Below are 22937 nucleotides of genomic sequence, written 5' to 3'. Positions count from 1 at the left end.
ACAAAACAGAAGGCGAGACACCAGCTGGTGTCACATTGGTGGATATAGGAAGCCGGAACTGTGAAAAAATTATCTATAGTGAACGGCCTGAGTCGGACATCTTCCTTTATCCACTATCTTTGGTCAACTCGTTCTACTTCTTCTTCCTCCCAGGTGATATTCAGATCGGAATGATGGACAAGAAGGGTCAGCTGGAGGTGGAGGTGATCAGAGCTCGGGGCCTTGTACAAAAGCCTGGATCCAAATCCCTCCCTGGTGAGATACTGGTGGTAGCACCACCTAAGGGTGAAGGACTGCATTGAGATAAAATATAATTCAGGGCAAAGTCCATTGAAAGTGTTTTTTGAATCCAGGAGTAGTCTTATCTGGGTCCATGTAGTCGCCCACCTAGAGAAAACTATTCAATCGGACCATGGTTAGAACCACAATTGAGTATCCTTATCCTTATCCTTATCTGCCTCTTGTTTCTTTTTTTCTTTTTTTCTTTCTTTCTTTCTTTCTTCAGCTCCATACGTCAAGGTCTATCTGTTGAATAATGGAGCGTATGTAGCCAAAAAGAAAACCAAGATTGCACGGAAAACGCTGGACCCGCTGTACCAGCAAGCGCTGCAATTCGAGGAGAGCCCACAGGGTAAAGTCTTACAGGTGAGGGTCAAAGCCTTGTTTCATGAAGAAAGTTCAATCACGTTTTAATGAAATAATGAAATAAATGCATCCCATGAATAATATTAAAATCATTTTTTTATTGTAATTTTATTTAACCTTTATTTAACCATTTAAGCTGTAAAGGTTTTAATCAATACATTTTTGGGGGTCTTTTTTTCTCCTTTCAGGTGATCGTCTGGGGAGACTACGGACGAATGGACCACAAAAGCTTCATGGGAGTTGCACAAATCCTATTGGAGGAACTAGACTTAACAAGCACAGTGATTGGCTGGTACAAGTTGTTCCCACCCTCCTCTTTAGTGGACCCCACACTAGCCTCCCTGACTCGACGTGCTTCCCAGTCGTCACTGGACAGCTCCTCGGGCCCACCGGGCACCCGATCCTAGTGGACCAATAGGACTACAGCTACCAATCTTAATGGACCAATGGGACTATAGCTAGCCTACCGCTTTGTGAAACGAATTAACGTCACTTTAGAGATTAACGGACAAAAATTATTGTAGGACAACAACAATCAAGAAACAGAGTCACAAATGATTTTAAAAAAAGCTTTGTTGAGATCTGACAATCACTCCCATCATTTAATTTGTTTGTTTGTTTTAGAGAGCGTAAGGTTTCAGTGTTTCATTCCAGTAACGAATTCATCATCGTTTTTTCGCGGTTGTAATCTAAGAACTAGGGCTGTCGATAATAAACAATGTTTGGTAGCTAGGTAAGGCTGTACTGGAGTCGAGCGGTAAGGAGACACTCGATTCATTGAAGAAACTACGTAGAAATTTAAATGTGAAAGGAAGAAGGGTGGTAGTTTTTAGTCAAACCATCAATAAACAAAGAAATGTATGTTAGCATCAGAATGTATGGACCCAAGACAGAGGTGTCATCCTCCTTGTCCCTCAGGGGATGCCATAATGTCCTCTCCGCAGTGGCCCCCATCCGGCCCCCAAACAGACTGCCAGCACTTCGGCCCCCAGGGCAGAGTGCTTCTGGGTGGGGTCGGTCCGGGCAAGCAGGGGTCTCCTTCTGGTGCCTAGACTTTGTGGATTCACATTACTGGTCCTTCTCTGTCAAATATCATTTTTTTTGTTTTCAATATGTTTACCATGGCTGGTCCAAGCCGCTCTCTCGTTTTTGTCTTTGGTACGTTTGACTTTTTTTTTCTCCCTTTGTTACTTATGGCACAACAATGTTTTTATGATGAGTATGAGGTTTACGATGAGTTGTCTGATGTATGCATGGTGAAGAATAAAAAGACACAAAGAAAAAAATACGAAATAGAGAAAATTAGATCATGTGTCTGCAATGAGATGCAGGGGACTGTTCAGTGACACATCTTAAATGACGATTTTTACACTTGACGATGAGATTAGTGTGTTTTCTTCATTCAGTCACCTACAAAAAGTCCAACCCAGTTGTCTTTGTATAGATGTATATTAGACCTCCATTATCTTGACCAATAAATAGAATTATACATTTCACTTTGGACTATCACTAGGGTGTCAACAAGTCACTGTAAAAAAAGACGTATCTTTGTCCACAATCACGAGAACTTTCATTTAGCTGTTTTCCTGGAGTATCCTTCCCCTCACCCCAGCACATGTTTAGGGGTTTTATCTGAAATTTCAGTTTACATTATTTTGAGATTCAAAAAAGCAAGCACAAATAAGCTTGATTTTTTTTTTTACGGTAAAAAGTTACACTTTTTGAGATTTAAAAAAAAAAGTGAATGAAATTTTTTACATTTTAAATACTGCTTGGAAATGTATTTTTTTGGTTCATTTAATTTCTTCTTTGTCTCGATTATTTGGAAAAACAAAAAACATCAGTTGCTCAAATTTCCCTTCTGCATCTTTGTGAATGTGAAAAGTAACCCATCAGATTGAACTTTCAGGACAGGAACACCAATACTCATCCTTCGTCAGGCCGGCCGACTCCTGCCACACAAAAGGGGCGTGGCCAGCATGACTCGGACCTGTTCCAAGCTGCATGCACATTTTGTAAAACAAAAACGATACTGAAAAAAAAAGAAGATTGAACTGAACTAGATATGTGTTAGTTCCACATACTGTAGGCCCGCTTGTATGTTGCATGCACTTGTACAGTTTGCTCGTACTTAAATATAAAGAGAAACCGAAGCCATTCACATCACGCGAAGACATTCAAAATTATCAGCTGCAGTCAAGTCTAGTCCACATCCTTCATTCCGGTGCTGAATGTTTCGAAACCAGTTGATTACCAAGATTATGTTGATGTCTTTTTTAAAGCTATTGAACACGTGCTGTACTGTCGTACTAAGCAATCCTCACCGCCCATTCTTTCAGATCTACAGTTACTGTACACATCATAGTTTACCTCTATGGGGCTGAGACTACATGGTTAAATATGTATAAATCAGATCAACTTATATACAAAGTATAGTTATGTTGAACATAATGATGTTATAAGATATATGGATACATATATTACACAAATTATTTAGAGTATAATGTAACGAAAGTAATTTAGATATGTTGTAAATATTTTTTCAACCAACCAAACGGTTTAGTGATATTTACGAATGGGGCCAAGTCAGATTACGGGGACATTGTCAAGTTCCTTAAGACTACGATTGGACTTAGAAAGTCACAAAGGGACACTACTTTACTTCAAGGCTTCAGGGGATAGTCCCAAATCGCCACACTTGAGTGTACTAGGGTATCAGGCCATATTATCTGCAAAAGCTGTCGTCACTACACCTCTCTCTCTCCATGCTTTGAAACATACAACCTACGACCCCAGCCATGTAAAACCCCATTTATAAAAATGTCAAATTTTTGGTTTTATGTTTAGTGAGTTATTCTTTCTTTATTTTGTCAGTATTATTAGGAGAGAGAAAAAAATGCTGATTGTTTACAATGTATGTGTTCCACTGAAACAACAACTATAAAAGAAAATGATCAGATAAAAATGTATTCACTGCAGCGTTTCTTGTTTCGTATAACAGGTGTGGCTCAAATGATGTGTGTGTTTTATATTTAAAAAAAAGAGTTCATTTTTATTATTTACAAATAAAAAAAAGAATGTGTGGAAGAATTCTCCCTCATACTTGCTGTTCTTGTTCCGCTGTCAACCCTCTCTTCCTACCATACCTGGGTTCAAAGTTCTATTTAAAATCATTTGAAACAGTTCAACTGGGCTTGACTGTGCTTGTCTGATAGAATGGAACCAATTCACAAAATTGCAAAACCCCGCCCATCTGACAATCCAGGCAGGCTAAAGCAAACAGTAAGGGCTGGATTCAATCAGTATTGCGGAGGTGTCGCGGAAGATCCATGTAAATATGTAAAGGTAATTTCCGATTGAGCCGACATACAGTGCCTTCAGAAAGTATTCAGACCCCTTGACTTTTTTTTAGGCTACAGCCTTATTCTAAAATTGATTCAATATATTTTTTCCTGATCAATCTACACACAATAACACATAATGACAAAGCAAAAACAGGTTTTAAGAAATTGTTGATCATTTCAACAACAAAAAATGTAATAATGAAATATCACATTTACATAAGACCCATTTACATAAGACCCATTTACATAAGGCCCATTTACATAAAAACCATTTACATAAGTATTCAGACCCTTTACTCAGTACTTTGTTGGAGCATCTTTGGCAGCGATAACAGCCTCGAGTCTTTTTGCGTGTGACGCTACAAGTTTGGCACACCTGTATTTGGGGAGTTTCTCCCATTCTTCTCTGCAGATCCTCTCAAGCTCTGTCAGGTTGGATGAGGAGTGTTGCTGCAGAGCTATTTTCAGGTCTCTCCAAAGAAGTTTGAATGGGTTTTCACCAAGGATCTCTCTGTACTTTGTTCCATTGATCTTTGCCTCGATCCTGACTAGTCTCCCAGTCCCTGCCGCTGAAAAACATCCCCACAGCATGATGCTGTCAACACCATGCTTCACCGTAGGGATGGTGCCAGGTTTCCTCCAGACGTGATGCTTGACATTGAGGCCAAAGAGTTTTATCTTGGTTTCATCAGACCAGAGAATCTTGTTTCTCATGGTCTGAGAGTCTTTATTTGCCTTTTGGCAAACTCCAAGTGGGCTGTCATGTGCCTTTTACTGAGGAGTGTCATCCATCTGGCCACCGTACCATAAAGGCCTGATTGGTGGAGTGCTGCAGAGATGGTTGTCCTTCTGGAAGTTTCTCTAATCTCCACAGAGGAACTCTAGAGCTCTGTCAGAGTGACCATCGGTCACCTCCCTGACCCTTCTCCCCCAATTGCTCAGTTTGGCTGGGCGGCCAGCTCTTGGAAGAGTCTTGGTGATTCTAAACTTCTTCCATTTAAGAATGATGGAGGCCACTGTGTTCTTGGGGACCTTCAATGCTGCAGAAATTTGCTGGTATCCTTCCCCAGATCTGTACCTCCACACAATCCTGTCACTGAGCTCTACAGACAATTCCTTTGACCTCATGGCTTGGTTTTTGCTCTGACATACACTGTCAACTCTGGGACCTTATATAGACAGGTGTGTGCCTTTCCAAATCATGTCCAATCTATTGGATTTACCACAGGTGGACTCCAATCAAGTTGTAGAAACATCTCAAGGATGATAAATGGAAACAGGATGCACCTGAGGTCAATTTCGAGTCTCATAGCAAATTTCTGAATACTTATGCAAGCAAGGATTTTCCGTTTTTTATTTGTTATAAATTTGCTAAATTTGTGTGAGGATTGCTACAGATTTTTTGTATTAAATCCATTTTAGAATAAGGATGTAACGTAACAAAATTTGGAAAAAGTCAAGGGGTCTGAAAACTTTCCGCCGGCACTGTATGCAGTCTCAGCGACCGCGGGAACATGCTTCCAATACATATTCAAAGTGTATTTTCCAACCTAGATTACATAAAAGTGTATTTTACCAGCCTAGATTGCTCTTAACCCACAATTACCTTGGTACATTATGTCAAAATGAAAATGCTCTCTAAAATAAGTTGTATCTGTTGCTATGCGTCTTTTTGCTTGCTTGCTTGTGGGAAAACTAATATTTTCTCTGGTCCCACAGACTCAACCCCGCCATGCCCTCTGTCATTCTCCTCAGATAGGCATCTTAGCAAAGCAGCTTCACAGAACTCCCAGGGAGAGAGAGGGGGGAGGAGAGGAGAGAGAGAAACGAGAGAGAGAGAGAGAGAGAGAGAGAGAGAACGAGAGAGAGAGAATGAGAGAGAGAGAGAGAGAGAGAGAGAGAGAGAGAGGGGAGAGAGAGAGAGAGAGAGGGGGAGAGAGAGAGAGAGAGAGAGAGAGGGAGAGAGAGAGAGAAGGAGAGAGAGAGAGAGAGAGAGAGAGAGAGAGAGAGAGAGAAGGGAGAGAGAGAGAGAGAGAGAGAGAGAGAGAGAGAGAGAGAGAGAGAGAGAGAGAGAAAAGAACAAGCATAGTATCAGTGTAGCTTTAAAAAACAGGCCAACATTTGAATCGTACACATGAAAGTAGAAAGACATGAGACCAAATCCAGGACTAACGTATTGGAGACTCCAAATTGTGACAAATTAAGCATTACAAAGACAAACATGTAAGGAATTCGCAAAAGCTAGAATTGCAAATTACCATGTCCAAATAATGTCAGTCAAATTATGCCTCATTTGTGACTCACTTCCCATTCATATTTTGAGTGACTCTGTGTCGTCTCACAGATGTCATCATTAGGACAAGTTTAATATTTGATTTTATCCACTAGCGTTGCTGAAGGTAGAAAATCCTAGGAAATGGGAGGGGGGGGGGGTCGCAAAGCCAGGGGGGCATAGCTCTACGAATCTTAATTGCACAAAGCTTATTACGTGGCAGGGAATATGTTTTGTAGATCAGTGACTGTACACCTCACTTTGTTCAAGCTAGAGAAAAAAAATGGGTCAATTAGGGCCAGTGTCATGGAAAGCAACCATGGTGCTATGTTGTAGCAAATTCGGGGGGTAGCCCTGACCGGAACTCAAACCCAGGTCTAGCGACTATCAAGCCCACGCCTTAACCATTTAAGCAAGAGGTCTGACCCTCTTAACGAGCTCGCTAGGTGTTGGCTTAAGATTGCTACACTACTCCTTTCCTAAGGGGGATAGCGTGTCTTCCCCCTTCTCCATACCAAGTACCTACTACACCGATAAATTACATTTTATTTTTGTACTATCATGGCAACACCATAAGTCAATGTTTTAAGGAATAAAAAAAGGCACAAGGCGCGCTCTAGTTCTGCCAGTCCCCACCGAATCAGTCGGTCCTGAATCATTTGTACCATTACAAGGAAGGGTGTCCCCCTTTCGAACTGTTCTCTTTGGTGTGTGAGAGTTGCCTCAGAATATGAAAAGTACATTTACTTTCTCTGACCACATCTTTTTACCTAAAAAGTGTAACAAAAGTCTTTTTTGGGAGAAGTGGAGTAAGGAAAATAATTGCGCAAACAAGTCTACGAAGGTTTTCAACTTTGCAAAGAAAACTCTGCAGGACAGCTTTGACTCTGTAAAACAGTTCCTTCAAATTATTCCTTCATCCCTGACTACGTTGGTTTCCCTCACTGAAAGGGGAAGTTGTACCAAAATGCCCTCTCGTTTGACCTCTTATAGGACACATGGCAACAAAGTCCCCGGAGATTTCTGTTCCACATCCTCTCGTTAAGAAAGCAGAGGGCCCCCCGAAACAACATCTGCAGGCAATCTAGCCCCTGCCCCTTGTCACTGGATCAGAGCTCACGACCTGTGTGTGTGTGTGTGTGTGTGTGTGTGTTCGTGCATGCGTGCGTGCATGTGTGTGTGTGTGTGTGTGTGAGGACCAGAGATCATACAATATAATAAAGCCAAGATACTTGTCTTCCAGCTTCCAGGAAGTGACCTCTTCCATTAAGGGCCAAATGATGATGATCTTCATGGTTCATTAAGTAATAGAACGCACAGAGAAAAACGGAAAAGTAATCACGTTCATTATTTTCATAATGTTTGTTCTCTTTATGTTGACCTCCTCTTTTGTTCTGTGCATTGAGGGGGAAATAGTTTGGGAACAGCCCAGCTAGCCTACATTCTGCATCAAGCATCCTCCCGTTGGATTACGTGTTCCGAGGAGTGAGTCCCTCTAACCACTCATGCAGGGTCTGATATTTAGAATCCCTCTAAATGGAGAATGTTAAGATTCAGGTTTGGGTTATCTGATGGAAGATCTGTGTGCACTCTGCTTTGAGGGTTTTGAATTGTTGAGATATGCTGAGTTTTCACTGCATGTACAGTACTGGGATATATACAGCTTTAAGAACCATTTACTGACACATTCTTAGGAGTAAGAGGCCCTCAGAAGGCACAGGAAATTGGGCTTGGCACAGGAAACTGGTGCACCCCATATCCCAGTTGCAACGATAACTGTAGATTTACTGAGTTTCAGTTGAAATAATTTCCCAAGAAAAAATGCATTGATTCTATTGTTTAGTTTAGTTTAAATTACACAATCCACTTCCCGTGCATAATTGAAACACCATCCTACTGTGTCATAACTGATGCATAGTGTCTGAATTGTGTTTTTCAAGAATATAGTCAAACAAACAACCAGAAAACAGTTACAGTAAATTAATGTCACCTCAAAACAAGGCCGTCAAAACAAGGCCGGATCTTTATGGCAAGACGCATCATTCACCCAAGTTTCGTCAAAATCGGCCCAGTGCTGTCTGAGATACCGCATGTGACTAATGTATGAACGTTTTAACAAACGGACGGAGACAGATCCACAGTCCCCTCCCCAAATTCTTCGTGGGGGACAAAGATGGTTTCCGAGACGGTGCAATATAATTACCTACTGAGTAACTAACCATTATTCACCAGCAGATGGTGTACTTATGTCAGAGGATCATCAGTGTACTGACGGAGTTTATCTCTGTTTGCCCTTCATAAACTGCAGGGACGGATTGGCCTTCTGGAATTTCGGGCAAATGCCAGATGGGCTGGTCAATTTGTAGCCCAGTGGGCCTGTCTAACTTGGGCATTTTGCACAAAATGATCATTATCTGGCTAATAATGGGAGCCTCAAGGGAATCGATGGGCCGGTGTGTTAGAAATGTCAGGGCTGAGTTCTAGTCCCGGTCCGCACCTGATATACTGTATGCAATTCTGGAGAGGGTGGATTGGAAGGACAGAGGCACTAACCTCTAGTAGAGAGATCCCGTGTGTGCAGACCTGTCTAAGGGCCAGAGCTATGTAGTTGGGTCACACAGACACACACACACACACACACTCCTTGACAGGGTGCTATCGCTTACAGGCTCTCATGCTACGACAGAGCCTGATGCCATCCAGAGAATATCCTCCATTGTCCCCTCTCTCCTTTATGTCATTTAATGATCTTTCTGCCATCAAAACGAGTGTTGTCCCTGCATGGTCAGCACTTATATACAGTATGTCCAAAAACGACCTACATGATGATGAAACATATTGAATAAGCCCTATAGTAACCTACATTTTTACAGACGCTGTTATCCAGAGAGACTTAAAAGAGCGATTAGCGTGCAATTAGGGCGCCTTGCCTCGTCAGCTCAGGGATTCAAACCAGCAACCTTTCTGTTACTGGCCCAACTGCTAGGCTACTTGCCACCCAGTCTTAATGTGCTATCATGTGTTAGGCCTGTCAATGAGCAATTGAGTGTTGGCAAGAGCACAAACAGATCAGAGAGCAGGCAACAGACAAGCATATTTTTTTGTTCTAAGAAGTGCTATTGCAGTATTGAATACTACAGTGACTGCTTTTCTACAGCGCTTGCGGTATAGACAAGAGGAAATGTGTGTTCACTGAATAAGAAAATAATAAGCCACTCGCCACAACTTCCTCTACAGGCAACAGTTTTACAGCAAAACAACATCTTGCAGAATCGGCCATTCAGTAAGAATGAACAATGGATCTGTCTGTTTTTGGTCGAACAAAATGAACTAACCAAGTTCTCCATCCCCCATTAATTTGTTAACTATTTCTGTTTGAAGATCAACCACTTCTATCATTTTAGTAATTGGGTGATGTATAAGATATAACAACTTATCCAATGTGCGGGTTATTATACTGCACCGCGTGTCGGTATTTTATTTCGGGCCATGTCACGTGGTCCTGGTGTTAGTAGCTGCTGACAGAGAACTAAGAGAAGGGGAGAAGAGGGGATATTAGTAAGTGGGAATTCTTCAGATAATTATTAATAAATCCCAGACGATCATAAGGATGATTTTTGCTACAGTCTAATGTCGTTTTGGATGGCGCGCCGGCGGGTGGAATTCAGAACGACTTTTTCATCTGTGTAGGCTACTGTAGTCTGGATATTTTATACAGATGTCATACCGTTTGCGGTTTATTTTTTCCATCGAATGGAATATATTTTCACTTCTGAATGGAAAATTCATTAAGCTATAGACTAGGCCTACTTAATACTTAATAGAGCATTCAACTGAGTCTCGGAATTTTTCACTTTAGTTATTGGCATCGTTTTTGCCTAAAGGGAAATTGAGTGCCACCTGAATAAAATCGTGGTTTTCAGTGCGACTTGTGTTTCAAGCGCTCAATTGACAATGAAACACCTCTCAATCACTAAGGACTCCGAAGCTAGCTGAGCTTATACTACCAGTTTCCAAGCACGGGGAACGAGGATAGGCTGACTCAAAAATATCTGAAGATACGGAATTGTCATCAATACGTTGACATATGCTTCAATTGGAAACAATTCGTGTGGTGCGTTCTCTTTAGCATTTAATGCGCCTTATCCGCTGGCCCCAGCCATCATCGTGCGCTTCCGCCGCGGACATTTATATTGGAAGCAACAGGCTGAGCTCATCCCACTGGTGAGAAAGTCGCCTTTCACCGGAGCAATTCACTTCCTGTGTGTTTATGCAAACCTTACGAGCCGAGTGCGTTCACCCGTTTCGTGCTGACTTACAACTCCCCTTTAAACTACCTGGGATAGTGGTGAACAGTTGTTGGAACTGGACCTCAAGACGCTCCCACTGAAGAATTGCGGGCTTAGTGCATTTCGTTTACGCGCAGGCGACACACAGCTGTGGAAAACCCGACACTGCATGCGGAGTGCTGATGGTTGACAGGGCGAAAGAGGGCGGACAAAAAACAGACGGGTTAAACAGCGTGCCTTGGTTATGGTTTCATATCTAACTCCAAGGAGCTGGAATATTTAATTTGCTGTTCATTCAGAGAGCTCCACATCTACACCTCCAAGACAGCCACGCATGCCCCAGAGGACCTTTGCACATCAGCACTTCATGCCCGCCCTGGTGATGCCATGCCCCGCAACCACAGCGGAGATGAAGGCGGCACGGGGCTCTGGATGAAAACTTCTCCGGGCCACCGCGCCGAGGGCTATGACTTGAAGGATGTGGAGTCCGGCCGAAGGATGATGAACAACGCCAGTGCCGGGGACGGTTTGCTGTCGGCCTCCAGTGCTACAGGTGCCGGGGGTTCGGAGAGCCTGAGGGGAAACAAGGGAGCCCGGCTCAGCCTGCTGGGAAAGCCGCTCATATACAGCGCTCAGAGCGGCCGGAGAAACGTCCGTTACCGAAGGCTGCAGAATTTACTGTACAACGTGCTGGAGAGACCACGAGCATGGGCGTTCATCTACCATGCGTTTGTGTAAGTGAAACATTTCATACATCTATCTGCATGGTATGAAGTCTTCTTGTGCAGTTGTTTTATTCCGCCATCGGTCAGGAGCTCACACCGACTCCCACCTGTTGCGCCCACCTCGAAAGATGCTCCTGTAGACTTCTACCACGATACATGTCTGGACACATTTTTTTGGAAATTCATCTAATTTGAATAAGAATGGGGCCATGATATCTGATGATGATCTGACATTAGAATTTCAATAGGTTTTGGACTTTCCAAAATGCAGTCATTCTCTTTTATTTTGCATTTTTACCATATCTCATCAAAAAAATGGCAGATAAACTGAACACTTATAGCAGACAATCATATGCTGCTGTTTTACGTGTGCTAGATCCTACCCATCTCCAACCCCTGGTCAATTAAGTTGATGTGGTGTAAAGCCTACCAAGACTACTCAGAAGACAGCTAATTCTGAATTTCAAAACCCCCTCACACTGACTCCCACTGTTGAATTGTGCAAATTATTCAAGAGCGTTTGGGAAGTAAACATTGGACACAATGAGCGGTACAGATGCAGTGTCTAAATTTGACTCAATTTCTCACAGCAGGACAAGAATCCTGCAGCAACAGGAAATGTCCGTTATTATGTGGATATTTACACTGACTGTGCAAAACATTAGGAACACCTGCCCTTTCCATGAAATAGACTGACCAGGTGAATCCAGATGAAAGCTATGATCCCTTATTGATGTCACTTCTTAAATCTACTATTTCATTCAGTGTAGATGAAGAGATTTTTAAGCCTTGAGACAATTGAGACATGGATTGTGTGCGTGTGCATTTCAGAGGTCGAATGGGCAAGACAACATATTTAAGTGTCTTTGAATTGGGTATGGTAGTAGGTGCCAGGCGCACTGGCTTGAGTGTGTCAAGAACTGCAACGCTTCCAGTTTTGCCACGTGTGTCAATAATGGTCCACCACCCAAAGGACATTACACACATTTTAGAAGCCTTTTTATACCTTGAATACACTACAAGTTTGCATCTCCTGCTGTGCAAGAAAATTCCTGCAACAACAGGATGATCAAATTAAGATACGACATCAGTGCATGATCACGGAACAAACTTCTTTTGTAACAGACTACAATGCTGAGTAGGCTACAGTGATGAGAATGAGCTTGATCTACATTCATATGAGCACACCTTATACGAGTTCTGTGTTCCACTTCTATGCGAGTTCTTCATATAGGTGTGTATGGGTTATTCTGCTGGGCCCTTACAGTGTTGATATTAAGCAAGTACTTTACTGTACATGAGATCTGCTTCTATAGGCCTACATCACTTCGTACGAGTACTTTATATGAGACTTCTGTTTGGCCCTGAGGGCCTCCAGACCAGATACAAAAAAGTGTCAATCTTCACCGCGCCTCGGTGTCTCTGTCCATCTGGTCTCCGTCAGATGGCCTCCGTTTGTTGACCAGGCGACCAGCTGCATTTGATTTCCCGGCGTGTGACAATGCTGTTATCACGGGCTGTCTCTCTGAGCCTGGCTGGAGGAAGGAAGTGTGTGTGGATGAGTGCAGGGTTCTGAGCGTGTTTTGAGAATCAACATTCTGGGGTCATAGGTGAAGATTTAGCTAGTTTGTGTTTGTGTGTTGGGGGTTTCTGCAGATCAATTGTGGGGTCAAAGTTCCTTGTCACTCTCTTGCATTGACAGGCTGCTGATCATGTTCTTCCAAGCATGCCTCATCATTGTGCCGTTGAACCATGCAGAAGACCAGTAGGCCTATGTGTATTGTGTTTCTGATACAGTACAGTATATATACATTATTAGACCATTATTTCCCTACCCACTGCAATGTAAGAAATGAGAACAATATTCTTACTACCCACAAAGCATCACTGTATTATTGCTCTGTGATGTCATCGTGTCTGGGGTCATCATCTCTGGAAGGGGGTGTCCTTTTTTATGATCCCCTGAAGAGAGTGTGTCCATTGCACGTCTCCTAGTTGTTCATGTAAACTCAGCAAAAAAGAGAGACATTCCTTTTTCAGGACCCTGTCTTTCAAAGAAAATGAGTAAAAATCCAAATAACTTCACAGATCTTCATTGTAAAGGGTTTAAACACTGTTTCCCATGCTTCAATGAACCATAAACAATTAATGAACGTGCACCCGTGGAACGGTCATTAAGATACTAACAGCTTACAGACGGTAGGCAATTAAGGTCACAGTTATGAAAACTTAGGACACTAAAGAGGCCTTTCTACTGACTCAGACAAACACCAAAAGAAAGATGCCCAGGGTCCCTGCTCATCTGCGTGAATGTGCCTTAGGCATGCTGCAAGGAGACATGAGGACTGCAGATGTGGCCAGGGCAATAAATTGCAATGTCCGTACTGTGAGATGCCTATGACAGCGCTACAGGGTGACAGGACTGACAGCTGATTGTCCTCGCAGTGGCAGACCACGTGTAACAACACCTTCCCAGGATCGGTACATCCTAACATCACACCTGCGGGACAGGTACAGGATGGCAACAACAACTGCCCGAGTTAAACCAGGAACGCACAATCCTTCCATCAGTGCTCAGACTGTCCGCAATAGGCTGAGAGAGGCTGGACTGAGGGCTTGTAGGCCTGTTGTAAAGCAGGTCCTCACCAGACATCACCGGCAACAACGTCGCTTTTGGGCACAAACCCACCATCGCTGGACCAGATAGGACTGGCAAAAGTGCTCTTCACTGACGAGTCGCGATTCGCGTTTATCGTCGAAGGAATGAGCGTTACACCGAGGCCTGTACTCTGGAGCGGGATTTATTTGGAGCTGGAGGGTCTGTCATGGTCTGGGGCGGTGTGTCATAGAATCATCGGATTGAGCTTGTTGTCATTACAGGCAATCTCAACGCTGTGCGTTACAGGGAAGGCATCCTCCTCCCTCATGTGGTACCCTTCCTGCAGGCTCATTCTGACATGACCCTCCATCATGACAATGCCACCAGCCATATTGCTCGTTCTGTGCGTGATTTCCTGCAAGACAGGAATGTCAGTTTTCTGCCTTGGCCAGCGAAGAGCCCGGATCTCAATCCCATTGAGCATGTCTGGGACCTGTTGGATCGGAGTGTGAGGGCCATTCCCCCCAGAAATGTCCAGGAACCTGCAGGTGCCTTGGTGGAAGTGTCGGGTAACTTCTCACATCAATAACTCGCAAATCTGGTGCAGTCCATGAGGAGATGCACTGCAGTAATTAATGCAGCTGGTGGCCACACCAGAAACTGTTACTTTTGATTTTGACCCCCCCCCCCTTTGTTCAGGGACACATTATTCAATGTCTGTTAGTCACATGTCTGTGGAACTTGTTCAGTTTGTGTCTCAGTTGTTGAATCTTGTTATGTTCATACAAATATTTACACATGTTAAGTTTGCTGAAAATAAACGCAGTTGACAGTGAGAGGACATTTCTTTTTTTGCTGTGTTTATGTGTAAATGATAGATACACACACACACACACTACATGTTAATGTTTTTAAACGTATGTAAATTGTAAAGTATTTTGTCAGTAATCTCTTCTTCGTTATGTGCTACACCCCAGTAAGACTAGCTGTCTCCAATAAATCAAACTCAGGTGACTAAGGGATGGGGTGGTTACACCATTACTGCATTACACTGCGATTGCCTTCATGCTTGCCGAGTCATCTGTAGCAATTGGTGTGAAGGGGCAATAGACAGCCTTAATATGTAGTTGACTGGCTTATTCACTGTTGTTATAAGCTTTTAGAAATCCAATGGAACAAAATGTTGGGGATTTATTATAGATGCTATGTCTGCACTATACTGTACATAAGCTTGATCATCTTTTTCAGCTTGAGGCCTTTCAAATCACAGTTGTTTAACAAGGCAGACAGCTGAAGGCAATCCGATTTCCTTGTCACACACGTGATCGCAAATGTCATCGGGTCATTAGCAATGTCAATACTATGATAAATGAATCAGGATATATGACATGCCTTTCATATAGTTTGTTTAGTTTAAAAAAATAAGGCTTTATGTAAGAACGACTGTCTATTTGTGTTGTTATTGAAGAGGGGACTTTAACCAGTCCATCCCACCTGGAAAAGCTCCCGTGACTCTTCTGAAGCTCTACTTACATCACTCACATACCTGGGGCCCTGGGTGTCTGTGTGTGTTGTGTTGGTTCCTCATCTGCGTCCTAGGGATGACCTTTCCTTTAACTAACAACTTTAGAATACTCTGGGTATGAATGAAGTGGATGTCAGAGGGGATTTACTGAGATACACATGTTTTCGCATAGCACTTTCTACGTTTCACTAATATTCCTTGGGAGAAAGTCATAATAATTGGTCATTTGTCATTGGATTTGCCCAAAATCCCTCTGCCATTTATTTTGTTCAGACATGTAAAGAAGTCATTAGTCCCCAACAATAAAAATTGGTTACAAAAAAAATCCCCAATCCCTCAATCCCATTATTTTACTACAGTATGTCTAAAAACCAAGACAACACGGCCCTGAACCTAATTGGATTCGTCTGATGATTGAGTCCAACATAACGTGTTGTTTTTGTGTTTAGTTCAATTCCAATGTCGCGTAATGCATTTTAACCAAGGTTATTTCAGTGAGCGTTTTGATAACTCACAGAAGTTCCCCCTTTGTCCCTGGCCATGCTTTCAGACGCTATTGACAAGCACTCATCCACCTGGGTCCTTCACCTTTTCCTTGCCAAGACAGAAAGGACAGACACAGAAGACTGAAGTGCACTTTAGTGAAGGTTTCAATCTAGTAGTATCCAGATCTACACCCTCCATATTGACATGCTCTACCTCTATGACCTTTGACCTAGCACGCATACCTTGCCATTTATATGCAAATACATCCATATCGCATGAACAAGAGTGGGTGGAACCCTAATACGACACGACCGCTACACGTGTCAAGATGAAGATCACAATTTCAAATACTAAATTCTTCCATTTTTATACAAGGTTTAAGATCATAGAAGATTAAGATCTCGGTCTCAAATACTTCATGATGATATAAGATTGCATACGGAGCCCAAGCAGGATATGCACTGTATGTATTTATCCATTTCATTTGCCCATTTGTGAGAGGGAGAGCAGGACTGAGGGCTGAGCCAGTCTTTGTGCCTAGCTGACTGCATCACTGTCCGCCGGGGACTCGTTTCCCTTCTGCCTACCCCCTCTGGTCCCCCCCCAACACTCAGACACACAGTGCCGCCATTCATCTTACCTTTGGATTAACGAGATCCTATCCCTGCAAGTATGTCAGGGGCAGGAAAGCTTGGGGAAATGGATACGCACATGGAACCTTCCGGCTCATCGGGTTCCTGCGCTGGCATGCGGGGTGGCTAAAGCCGGGTGTACACTACATGGTTTTGGCCCCGATTTACCTGTTCCAGACAAGTTTTAGAGCACGGAGACAAAATCCTCATGTCGTTGGTGCGCGGCTGTCACCGATGCTGGTTTAAAGTTAGCAGATCAGAGACGCAATATGAGGGCTACCGATCTCGTCTTTGAGCGGTCCCAGACGTCTCGATATTTTCAAACAGGTTTTATTTTATCGACCCAAAGTCTGCAAGGCTCTTGTAGTGTGAGATATGTAACGACAAGTTTTGAGAACGGTGACCAGCAGTAGCCAATGAGAGCTCGCCAGAGAAGAAGCCAGTGAGATGATGACGTTGCATCACATCACCCAGAATGTGTGGACTCTCCAGCAGGAGCGATGTCTACTACTAGTATGCGTTTGTACTTGCCTTTAACCAAAGCCAAAGTATCAAATCGTTACAGCTCTGAAGTTCACTACCAGTGTTATTCAATTCCAAATGTATTGGCTAGATATTTCAACTCTGTATGGCAAGCGTGAACGTCTGCCCGAAAACGTTTATGAGGCTGCTTTGAGCCACAGCTCGTCGCAGTTACGTTAAATCTAATCACATCGTCGCATCGTTGTTTCGGCGAGACAGCGTGGCATCGAGAATCATCACGACCAAGTGAGGAATCTTCTAGTGTGTGACCTCCGTCTGTGCCACATCGTTTAGTGTGCGACCTCCGTCTGTGCCACATCGTTTAGTGTGCGACCTCCGTCTGTGCCACATCGTTTAGTGTGCGACCTCCGTCTGTGCCACATCGTTTAGTGTGCGACCTCCGTCTGTGCCACATCGTTTAGTGTGCGACCTCCGTCTGTGCCACATCGTTTAGTGTGCGACCTCCGTCTGTGCCACATCGTTTAGTGTGCGACCTCCGTCTGTGCCACATCGTTTAGTGTGTGACCTCCGTCTGTGCCACATCGTTTAGTGTGTGACCTCCGTCTGTGCCACATCGTTTAGTGTGCGACCTCCGTCTGTGCCACATCGTTTAGTGTGTGACCTCCGTCTGTGCCACATCGTTTAGTGTGCGACCTCCGTCTGTGCCACATCGTTTAGTGTGTGACCTCCGTCTGTGCCACATCGTTTAGTGTGTGACCTCCGTCTGTGCCACATCTCCGTCTGTGCCACATCGTTTAATGTGTGAACTCCGTCTGTGCCACATCGTTTAATGTGTGACCTCCGTCTGTGCCACATCGTTTAATGTGTGACCTCCGTCTGTGCCACATCGTTTAGTGTGTGACCTCCGTCTGTGCCACATCGTTTAGTGTGTGACCTCCGTCTGTGCCACATCGTTTAGTGTGTGACCTCCGTCTGTGCCACATCGTTTAGTGTGTGACCTCCGTCTGTGCCACATCGTTTAGTGTGTGACCTCCGTCTGTGCCACATCGTTTAGTGTGTGACCTCCGTCTGTGCCACATCGTTTAGTGTGTGACCTCCGTCTGTGCCACATCGTTTAGTGTGCGCACCACTACGTTGGCAAGACGGAAGAAAAAACTACAGGAAAGACGTTTAATGTGATGTTAGGATTTTTGAAAGTCATGTACTGTACACCTGATTTAAAACGCCAAGGGGTACGTCCCAAATGTCACCTTTTCCCCCTATATAGTGCACTACTTTTGATAGGGCTCTGCCATTTGTGACGCAGCCCAACCCGCGAGGGAGGGAGTGAAGCATGGAACGGTGATCCAAAACTCCGTGCTCTCGGACAACGGAACACTGTTCCGAACCCAGTACATTCTAGGGTGTTTGTTCCCGGGCATGGCCAGGGTGGAGGGTTGCAGAGTCTGTGGTGGATGTTGGATGAATGGCATAACACTGACAGTAAGCCTTCTGTGCATCACACCCCAAGGTGTTATGCAAGACTGTATATCTTGCAATCACTTTCTATGATTGAGTTGTACAGGAAGTAAGTCATTTCCTCGTGCAGAATCTCTAAAAATGAAGCGTTTTTATGAAACTGAGATCAAGTAGACATAACCTTGAGCTGCTGTAAGCAATTCATCTGTCACTATGTCTGACGCATTGAAATACCACATCATCTTCTTCTTCCTGGAATCAGCCTACTCCACTGCCATGTTGTCCTTTTCCGGTTTCTCCCGCCTCGAGCAAACCCGCATTCATCAACACACCAATGAAGAAGACACACATCATGCACCCATACTACACTGATGCACACTGCAATGGATCTGATGGCGCCAATGCTATTCACATTCTACGCTGTGCACGTTGTCAGTGTAATGGCCGCTTCTTCTTCTTATTTAAAGTTCATTAAAACATGGCATGCAGGACACTGTGTCACTGACTAACCAAACCCAGAGCAATGTCAATAGATTCAGTAAGTTTCCATAAGCTCTCCCTTGTTTCCCCCATTGGAAGGCATGTGTAGTGTTTACTGGCTAGCTCTCTGACTCAATGGAAAAAAGCGTGAGTCTTCCCGCTCAGTCAGGCGAAGGTGAAGTAATTCAGACGCAGCGACGCAGAGCCAGTAAACACTGTGTCCGGCGGTGTGATTCAGTAAGAAGTGTAAATGTCGTTAAGAGAGAGGTGTCTTTTTGAAAGAGGACAGAGGGTTTTGATAGTCACAAGGAGCCCGCCTGACACAAAGCAGAAGCGTCAGACAGACGCACTTGACGGCAGAGAAGACGGTGGCTGGTTGAAGAAAGGCCAGAACAGAGGTGATGACGAGAGGAAGCTTCAATAGGGACGTTGATGCAAGGAAGGAGTGCAAGTGTGTGTGTGTGTGTGTGTGTGTGTGGGTGTGTGTGTGTGTGTGTGTGTGTGTGTGTATGGGTGTAAGGAAGCTTGCTTGCAGTGGTGGAAAATGTACACAATTGTCCTATTTGAGTAAAAGTTAAGATACCTTAATAGAAAAGGACTCAAGTAAAAGTAAAGTCACCCAGTAAAATACTACTTGAGTAAAAGTCAAAGTATTTGGTTTTAAATATACTTAAGTATCAAAAGTAAATGTTATTGCTAAAATATACTTAACTATATATATATATATTTTTAAATTCAACCTTTTATTTAACAAGGCAAGTCAGTTAAGAACAAATTCATCATAATGACGGCCCAGTAACAGTGGGTTAACTGCCTTGTTCAGGGGCAGAACGACACATTCTTACCTTGTCAGTTTGGGGATTTGACCTAGCAGCATTTCGGTTACTGTCCCAACACTTTAACCACTGGGCTACCTGCCGCCCCATTATCAAAAAGTGAAAGTATAAATCATTTCAAATTCCTTATATTCAGCAAACCACACAGGTTCTTGTTTTTTTAATTTACAGATATTCTGGGGCACACTCCAGCAAGAATGTGTGTTTTGTGAGTCTGCCATATCAGAGACAGGAGAGATGACCAGGGATGTTCTCTTGATAAGTGCGTGAATTGGACCATTTCCCTGTCCTGCTGAGCATTCAAAATGTAACGAGTACTTCTGGGTGTCAGGGAAAATGTATGTAGTAAAAAGTATATTATTTTCTTTAGGAATGTAGTCAAGTAAAAGTAAAAGTTGACAAAAATATAAATAGTGAAGTAAAGTACAAATACCCCAAAAACGACTTAAATAGTTATTTAAATCATTTAGACTTAAGCACATTACGTTGCTGCTTGCTTGACATCTGCAGTAGGAGTGTGCAAGTGTGTGTGTGTGTGTGTGTGTGAGTTTGTTGGGCCCAACAAGAGCACAGGCAAGGGGAGTATGTTAGAGCCTTCGTGCTCTGAAGACGTGTCTCAAAAATGTTCTCCCCATTCATTCAAGTGGGCAAATATTCTGTTTGTGTGACAAAACATTTTAACATGCTAATTATATTTAAATCATATTTAAAAAATATATATTTAAAAAAATGGACATGCTCCCCTTGTTGACCACATTTATATTTGACTTTCTGCATAGCCTGCTTCTGTATCACACAGGCTTTGGTCAAGGCCTCTCCTTGGACTAGCTAAATTCACTAGATGTCTGACACACACACAAATCATCCCAATTTGATGATTCATGAAATAAGATCATATCAGATATAATCAGAACTCTGTAAGACCTAACACTGAGTTGAAGATCCCACTACAGTCCCAATACTGTAAAGAACTCAGCTTGAACTCAGCTTGAACTTAGCTTGTTGAAAACCTGTCAGACTCTCACACGAATCATCAGACTTAGGAAACCTAATGTTATCGGACATCCCGACCTGCATGTAGTTGTACGTTGTACAGGTTCTAGCATGTAGTTGTGCATTTACTTCTATATAGCCCTATATGCCTATGTGAGTCACTATGAATGGCCTCCGAAACACAGGTGTCTAATTTCAGGACTATGTTTGCACTGAGGGAGTTCCCACATAACTGTTTTTAGAGATGGCCTAGCCAAAAACATAGAAACACACAGGGCACTTCCACATAGGCGCATTGTGGTACGTTGCTTTAGCTAACAGATAAGACTCACTCATTTACCTAAACCAATACTCAACCGTTTTCCTCCCACATGCCCTTAGGTTCTGAGAAGGCTGTGTGACGTTGTTTGATGTTAATGGCACCCAGATTTCTGCTATCACGGAAGTATCTTGTCGTTTTACGTAGAGGCTCACTTTCAGTTTGCTTATGGGATGTTTGTGTAACTGACAAGGGCACAGCCAATCATATCTGTGCTTTCCGGCCAGTATCGGGACTCAGACTGAGAAAAGTACCCCACTACCCAGCTCTTTGTCATCATCATCTCTCTGTTTTGATCATTCTTTCTTTATTTTACCGTTTTGATCAACGTAATTCCCCCCATCTGTTTCCCTCACTAACCCATCTCTCGCCCTCCTTCCCTTCTTTTCTCTCCACCTCAGTTGTTTGTTTGATATTGTGCCTCTTCTCTTATCTCCCATTGTGACCAGCACAACAACAAAAAACTAATCCCGCTCGATGACATGCCCTCCACTGCTAGTCGGGTATAACTGCAGAGATCCCCCATCGGTGTCCCTCTCTCTGGGCTAAAGCCTCACTCTGCCTTTGCCAACGGGGCTTCTCCGCACTACTCTCTAACCCCATGGCCGATGGAGATACTGCTTGTTTGAATCGCTGTCACGACACACAGCCGTGGAAGCTAGCATTAGCGGCTAAGCATATTGACTAGCGAACTACCATAGCGAGGACACAGACATTCTGAGCAAGGATGGAGGAATAGAGCCCTGTACGGGCATGAATTTTAAGAGCGAGCCATACCCATGCTTGCGACATTCAGGCCTTACCCTACCCAGGCCTGATGCTGCCAAATTTAAGGCCCTGCCCGAAACCCAAAATCAGCAATAACTTCCTCCGTTAGTAAATCCATTAGCTGCTCCTCTCTGTCTGCCACTCGCCCGCACTCTGCTCCTGCCTGCTTTGAGTCTGCAAGTATCCATAGCAACGGCTCCGCTTGAGCTGCTCAGTGGCGAGACATAAGAGGGCAGTGAGCTGTTAGCTACTTCTCCATCACTCTAAACTCAGAGAAAAGCCAGACGTTATTATTTTCTCTCCTGTTTTATATGTGACGAGGTTGAAGCACTTCTGACACCATGATGTGATAGTCAGATAGGACTGTACGGCGCAGCTTCAAAACGTTAGTGATCAATTTAGTGATACCACAGCCCTACCCGTTCCTCTGGTTAGTGATGAAAAAAAACATCCCTACCTGCCCGAACCCGATGTGTAATGTCGGGGGCCTGTCGGGCTCGGGTCGGGTAGCAGAGCTCTAGGGAGGGAGCACGTGCGTCGGCTATCTGTCCTCTCCTGGTTTTGTTGACTTGTTAGCTGTCTCCTTTACTGTGTTGATGTTGTTGTTGTTGTTTCTGTTCCTCCAGCTTTAATCACAAATGGGGGAGAAATGGGGCCAGCAGATGCTAGTCTCTGAGGGAGATGGAGGGGAGGCTACTTGACTCGTTTCGGGAGCTAAGTGTTCGGTCTGACAGCATGTTATGTGGATTTAGACATATTTGGACAAATAACTCATTTTTTTCGAGGCTATTAATGATGTCTACTGGCAAATTGGAAAATATCCAAAATAGTACTTAAAAACTAAGACGAGCTTGAGCTCCTTCTGTCTTTGGCCTGAGAGAGTGTTATGTGGATTTGGACAAATAACTTTGGATTTCAAGGGATTCTGAGAATGTGTCATAGGCCTGTCCACAATAGTTCAAAGAAGCTAAGACGTTCGACCTCCTGCTTGGAAACCCAACCACCCCTCAAAACGTTCTTGAGATCCTCAAAGTGAAAAGGGCAATTTTCAGAGTGCAGTACGTCATCTCCATAGCAACCATC

At 43.6% G+C, this 22937-nt stretch overlaps 2 protein-coding genes across 12 annotated transcripts in view; both read left to right on the top strand.

The window, feature by feature from the left end:
• LOC112234945 (regulating synaptic membrane exocytosis protein 1-like) overlaps positions 1-3726 on the top strand; it is a 51576-nt gene extending 47850 nt beyond the window's left edge. For all 8 annotated transcript variants that reach the window (XM_042303788.1, XM_042303782.1, XM_042303791.1 and 5 more), the window contains 3 exons: positions 154-255; positions 506-645; positions 834-3726. In XM_042303788.1, the coding sequence (XP_042159722.1) occupies positions 154-255; positions 506-645; positions 834-1052 (461 nt within the window). In that variant the 3' untranslated portion in view covers positions 1053-3726. The remainder of the gene's footprint in view (positions 1-153; positions 256-505; positions 646-833) is intronic.
• A 5975-nt stretch (positions 3727-9701) lies between these two features.
• Positions 9702-22937, top strand: part of LOC112234936 (potassium voltage-gated channel subfamily KQT member 5) — a 174015-nt gene continuing 160779 nt past the window's right edge. The window contains exon 1 of one of the 4 annotated variants that reach the window (XM_042303757.1): positions 9702-11284. In XM_042303757.1, the coding sequence (XP_042159691.1) occupies positions 10938-11284 (347 nt within the window). In that variant the 5' untranslated portion in view covers positions 9702-10937. The remainder of the gene's footprint in view (positions 11285-22937) is intronic. The other 3 variants (XM_042303772.1, XM_042303761.1, XM_042303780.1) reach the window with 3 other exon arrangements.

This window comes from Oncorhynchus tshawytscha, linkage group LG02, assembly GCF_018296145.1.
Source record: "Oncorhynchus tshawytscha isolate Ot180627B linkage group LG02, Otsh_v2.0, whole genome shotgun sequence".
Classification (NCBI taxonomy): Eukaryota; Metazoa; Chordata; class Actinopteri; order Salmoniformes; family Salmonidae; genus Oncorhynchus; species Oncorhynchus tshawytscha.
This window is presented reverse-complemented; position numbering and strand designations above follow the sequence as displayed.